The 6,000-nt window shown below is 40.0% G+C and overlaps 1 protein-coding gene across 2 annotated transcripts in view; it reads left to right on the forward strand.

The window, feature by feature from the left end:
• The window catches only part of ZNF407 (zinc finger protein 407), a 328,922-nt gene extending 325,046 nt beyond the window's left edge, over window positions 1-3,876 (forward strand). For both annotated transcript variants that reach the window (XM_050892104.1, XM_050892105.1), the window contains one exon: window positions 2,223-3,876. In XM_050892104.1, the coding sequence (XP_050748061.1) occupies window positions 2,223-3,565 (1,343 nt within the window). In that variant the 3' untranslated portion in view covers window positions 3,566-3,876. The remainder of the gene's footprint in view (window positions 1-2,222) is intronic.
• Window positions 3,877-6,000: the final 2,124 nt, after the last annotated feature.

Below are 6,000 nucleotides of genomic sequence, written 5' to 3' on the forward strand. Positions count from 1 at the left end.
ATTCTGCTGTGCATGTGTGAAAATTATGATTGTAGTTATTTTGATTTTGAAATCCAGTGGAAAATGCATGATTTGTAGAGTTATTTTGATTTTGTGCCACATCACTGCCAGGCTCCTCTTTTATCATGTCAACAAAGCAAGATTCCTGAGAGAATTAATTACTTCTACTCTATTATAAAATGTGGAGGAGCTAAGATAATTGTCATTTTATGTTGATTTCCCCTTCCTATTTTTCTGCTCTTTGGGGGGTCGTGTGAATGTCAGTGCCTACAGAGAGCACAGGAAAAGTGGGAATAAGAACCAGTCGTACCACAGTAAGCTTCCTTCTCACTTATGCCTGACAAAATGTACTTCAATTGCATGTGCCAGATTTATCATGCAGCATCACTTGGAAACACTCTAATGGTTTAAATTGTTAATTTTCTTTTCCAAAGATAACCTGCCTTGCAAACTAAGATGGAGAAAGTTGTATAACATCAGTTTAGACTTGTGAAGGTGATTTGCAGCCTTTCAGCTTAACAAAATTACTTCTTGTGCTTCACAGTACAGTTCTCCACCAGAAGCTTTGTAATAGAAGAAAAAGATAGATAGATAGATAGATAGATAGATAGATAGATAGATGCCAACAAGAGCTCAGTCTTTTAAGCATTGGTGTTATCTTGGAATATTAGCTTGATATGCACCTTAGCATATCAAGTTGCTAGAGGCTGCAAGATGCCAAGTACTCGGTCTCAGAGTAACATAGCTCCTAAGTGTGAACTTACCTTTAAGCAAATGAGTATCTATCTGGTTTTTAGAGCCCAGTTTAGTTCTCTGTGGGATCAAGGCCTGACAGCTCTATGCTTTGGGTGAAAGAGCCCCCTTAGACGAGCTTTGGTATAATTTTCTTGGCCTCTTGAGTTCAACGGAGCATGTTGTTCACTAGAAGTGTCTTGGTGGCTTGGAAAGTACAGTGCTAGCCTGAAGTTTGACAGTAAGAGTCAATTTTTTTCTTGCTTGTTTTATCCAAAGAAGCAGTGGCATATCTATGTGTGTTAGTGATAAGATGCTACACCTGTTATTCCAGAGATGTGATTTCAGTTTGTGTGGGTGAATGTAAACTAGAGTGTGGGTGTGGGTAGTCTCAGCAGCGTGGGCTTAATCAGCCTTCCCAAGGCCCATCTGGCATTAGACCCTCACCTCGTTCTTGGTGTCCAGGACCCACTCTTCTCTCCCTGTGTACTGGTTGTGGCCCAAAGCTCTGTTCCCAGCACCTGCAGGAGCTGCAGAGGGGCTTCAGGGTGGCACACTGTCACGGGGAGACAGTGAGTGCTAGAGTTGTTCTGCCACGGACATCCACAAAGGTGGTCACAGGGTGCTCTCAGTTATGTTTTCCCAAAAATGCCGAAGGCAACCTTGAGGCCATGCTTTGAGGATGGTGGGCTTGACTTTGTGCAGCTGCGGGCACCATTTGCTTTGTTGAAGCTTTATTGTTAGTGATGAGAACTGAGAAGGAAACCTTCAATGACCCAAAACCAGACCGAATGGCAAAGCACACAGTTGGAATGTAGACGTTACAGGTATTTTAATCTGTTAATTGATTTCATGTAGAAATAATTAAGAAGTGTAATTGAGGTTTCTCTGGATGATATTTTATAGAATATCCTGCTTAGGGTAAGAAAACTATGGAGTGTTTTCTCCAGGTAACTAGGCTAGTGACTGAGTCAGTCAGGTGTGCTGGAGAAGGTGCTAGGTGGGAAAAGAAGGGGAAGCCAATGGCATCAAAATGACAGCGTGGCAATTACCTCGCCAACAAAACAGGATATTAAGAAGATCAGCCACAGTTTTTCACACCCAGATATGTTTAATGTAATATACGATCCTAAAATTCATTACTGAAGTACTGAAATACCACCGATAGGATCTTCTATAAAAGATGTGTTAATGGCTTTTAACTGTATACTGTATTTATCTGGGCTTTTTTATACAGCATATTTTAAAAAACATATTTAAATTGTTAATAGGCTGCAGAATTGTTAAACTCAGCAATGATTTCAACCTGTAAATACGTTATTTGGAAAACATGCAAATTGTTTTTGTTCACTTGCTCATTTTATCTGTGTTTTTTGCCAGTGAAATCTAAAAATTGTCAAGGAATTTTTTTCCATTTAAGCTACAATTTGTTAAAGTAATGAACTGATATTTGCCATGATACCATGTTAACAGCATATTTTATCTTGTAGGCATTGTATCCAAGTCCTATGAGTGCCGACTGAAGGGGCAAGGAGCAACCTTTGTGGAAACTACGAGTCCTTTTACTGCAGCAGCACTGGGAGAGGTTTCTCCAGTTAAAGAGAAGGTCTTTCGGGGCAGTAGAAGACAGCCACAGTCACCTGAAGAAGTTCAACAAGTTATTATTATTCAAGGATATGACGGCGACTTTGCAATTGATGCCTCTGTGGAAGAAACAGCAGCGGCTACCCTCCAGACTCTAGCAATGGCTGGTCAGATGGCCAGGGTGGTCCATATTACAGAAGATGGGCAAGTCATAGCTACAAATCAAAATGGCTCACACGTGAGTAGTATGGTTCCAGGGCAGATACTTACCGAGCAGTTAGCAGATGGTGCAACACAGGTGGTAGTGGTTGAAGGAGCAGGAACTGATATGGAGGAAGCCGTTCAAATAGACGCAGTTCCTGACTCCAGTAGCACTGTGCTGCAGCAGATAATGCGACAAGAAGTTTTAGATGCTTCTGAAGCTACAGTCCATCCTCCAGACTCCTCCTCGGCATTAGATGCCCTGCTTTGTGCTGTAACAGAGCTGGGTGAAGTGGAAAACAAATCTGGACTCCTTGACAGATGCAGGTCTAGCCACAAAGATTTCTTGCAAATGCCAAACCCAGAGACGCCCGGCATTCCCAGTGATGCAGAGGGACAAGAAATACAAATGTTCCATGAGGTTCAAGAGACTCAGGAAGATACCGAACCTATGGAAGTAGTGACGCGGGTCATGCACCCATCGGCTATAATTGCATCTCAGGAGAGAGCTCAGGCTGCCTTCAAGAAAATGGTCCAAGGAGTATTACAGATTGCTGTATGTGATACAGCTGCAGCCGACCAGCTGATGAAAGAAGGTGTCACTCAGGTCATTGTAAATGAGGAAGGGACTGTGCATATGGTAGCTAGAGAAGGCTCTCAGATAATTATGCAGGAAGCTGGTAGCCACGCGCTCGGTGTCCAAAGCGAACACATGGATTTAGTGGAGTCGGATGGGGAAATATCACAGATCATTGTCACAGAAGAAATAGCTCAAGCCATGGTTCAGGGTTCTGATGGCGACTTCTCTGAAGGTGCAACCCACTACATCGTCACAGAATTGCCACCAGACATGCGGCATGAGCCTGGTGTGTACTCGCATGCTGTGATAGAGACAGCTGGGTCTCAAGAGATTTTGCAGGCTGGTACTGCTATAAAAGCAGAAGCCCTATCCCCTGATAGAGCAGAAGAACAGTTAACAAGCATGGTCATTTATACAGAGGGTGGTTCACAAGTAATTCAAGGCCAGAGAGATGATAATGAAGCATAAGAAGCATGAAGAGCTTCATCTCCTAGGCTTTGATGCAGGGCAAAGCTGGAAATTACCAGATCCATGGAGGCACTGTATTCCTGGAACGTTTTCTGTAAAACCTTCTCAATACAACATTCTCCTAGCCAAGTAGCAAATACACACCCTGCGGGAGGTGAAGGTCAGCTACTAGGAGGAGATCACTGAAAAGGATAGTACAATCTTGTTACAATAGCTCTAAGAATTATTATATGGGATTATTCTAAAACAAGCATATTAGGGTACAAAAGAGGATAAAAAGCCCCCCTCCCCAAAGTAGGTATTGTTCTGTTCACTGCTTTCTTTGTTGTTTGTTGTTTTTTTTTTAATGTTTTATCTCAGGGTAATTCCCTGCCTTCTGTCATTTTTTGTCTGACATAATCACAGGAGTAAAATAATTTCACTTACATGTACATTTTGTGAACAGATAAATAAGCAAAAAATACAAAACTCACAATAATAAGGTGAACAGGTAAGCTTACATACTGTAATTGGTGCCCTTCTTCATTTTAAAGAAGAACAGGTGACATTTTGCTTTCTAGAATCTTACTTTAAAATATCCCTGGCTAAAAATATGTCATCAGAATAAGTATTTTTTGCATCTAAAATCAAATTTTTCAGAGTAGCTTACTCTTTCATGGTATCACATAGGACTTTCCCTAAAGAAGAGCTCAAAAAGGCTACACTTCAGAAAATTCTTGATTATACATATTCAGGAAGAAGAACTTGATGCCTGTAACTTCCACTTAATTTTAGATGAGAGTCCTACATACGAAATACGCCCTTTTTGAAAAAAATATTGTCACTGTCAGTGTTTTGCTTTTCTTATAAATAGTGCTTCATATAAATACCATTTTGCAGTTCATTTTGTGAGCGACTTCTGAAATGTTATGGGGGTTTTTAAAGAAAATTCTGACATTGACATTAACAAGTAGAAAAAAAAAGGTGACCTTGTATTTCTTGCTTAGTCCAGAATGTCAGTTATTTACTTGTGGATATACTGCAATTGGTCAATGCAAGTTCATGTTGAAAAGATTTGTTTCATGATACAACTGCTTTTGTTTCTTTAAAAAAATTGTAAAATATAAACTGGCAAGGTTTGGGGATTATTTTTTTTGTCTTTCAAATAAAATGTTAGCATTAAAATGAAGCATCATGATTTTTAATATTAAGCAATAAACAGAACTGGCATTCAGCAGGAGCAAACGAATGCTATCTGTTATGTCTGTGCATTTTCTCTTTTCCTTTCTCTAGCTCGCTAGATAGATAAAGATAAAAGAATCTAATTTCTGAAGTGTGCCTCATGCATGCTTAATATAATTGTGTAAGTGTTTAGGGTATAAGCCATGCTGACTCTAGAGATAACTGGGTTTCCTATCATGTTTAGTATCTTAAAATTATCAACTGTAAGAAAGTTGGGGTGAGGTAAAACAATAGTTCCTTCCTGAAGCAACTGTTTAAAAATGTATTTTCTGATAGAGCTGCTGAGAAAAGGTGCTTCATTCTGGGGCTATAAGATCCTGCTGTCTTTTCATCTCTTTTTATTATTATTTTTTAAATTTTATTATTTTCCAGGAATTAAGGTTGTGTCTTTGTCAAACCCCCAAAAAAGTAAATTTCAAGTTAGACATCGAGATTCATAATTAGCCGAGTTTGACTTGCTCATCTTTCTTAAAAGTGACAGGCTGTTCACTTACTCTTAAATACTGTCTTCAGCAAACAGTGACAGGATCAACTCCCGTTTGTTATCAGGAAAAAGGTGACCTTTACAAAATGATGGCCCTCTGCAAGACTCTCACAGATGTTCAAAAAATGGAATGTTTTTCAGTGGAAATATTTCTTCTTGATCATTTCTCCTGTTAACTGTAGCCCTGTGGTCTTGCAGCTTGGATGCTAATTCTTCGCTGTGCTTAGTCCTGTATGGCTAACCTTTCTGCTGCAGTACAGGGTGTTGACACTGACATGCTGCAGTTTACCATTTGTGATTTATTTAGGATAAATATGTCTCAGGTGGCATTTAATCCTTCATAAAACCAGTGTAGCCTGCAGTGTCAAACCAGCAATCACATTGTATGCACAATGAAAAGAGCAGACCTTTGCATAAAAAAAAAAACAGTGGTAGGTGTTCCTGTGCTTGGGAGCATTGGAAAGGATTCACTAACCTACCGTGTGCTGTAATTACCTGGAAGCTCAGGTTAACGATACCTCTCTCTGAGTGCAGCCTGATCAGGAGAGCTAATATTTTTCTAGAGCTCTTTTTTTTTTTCCCCCCCTTCTTCTTTTTAATGTGCACTTTAAAGTTAACTTATTAGTGCCCTACAAATGTAACATTAGAAATCAAGGGTGACATTCATTCCTGTGCAGGCAAGCCTGCTTAAGGACTCCACGCACTGTCTCAACCCCATGCTAAAATGCTC

This window comes from Gymnogyps californianus, chromosome 2, assembly GCF_018139145.2.
Source record: "Gymnogyps californianus isolate 813 chromosome 2, ASM1813914v2, whole genome shotgun sequence".
NCBI lineage: Eukaryota > Metazoa > Chordata > Aves > Accipitriformes > Cathartidae > Gymnogyps > Gymnogyps californianus.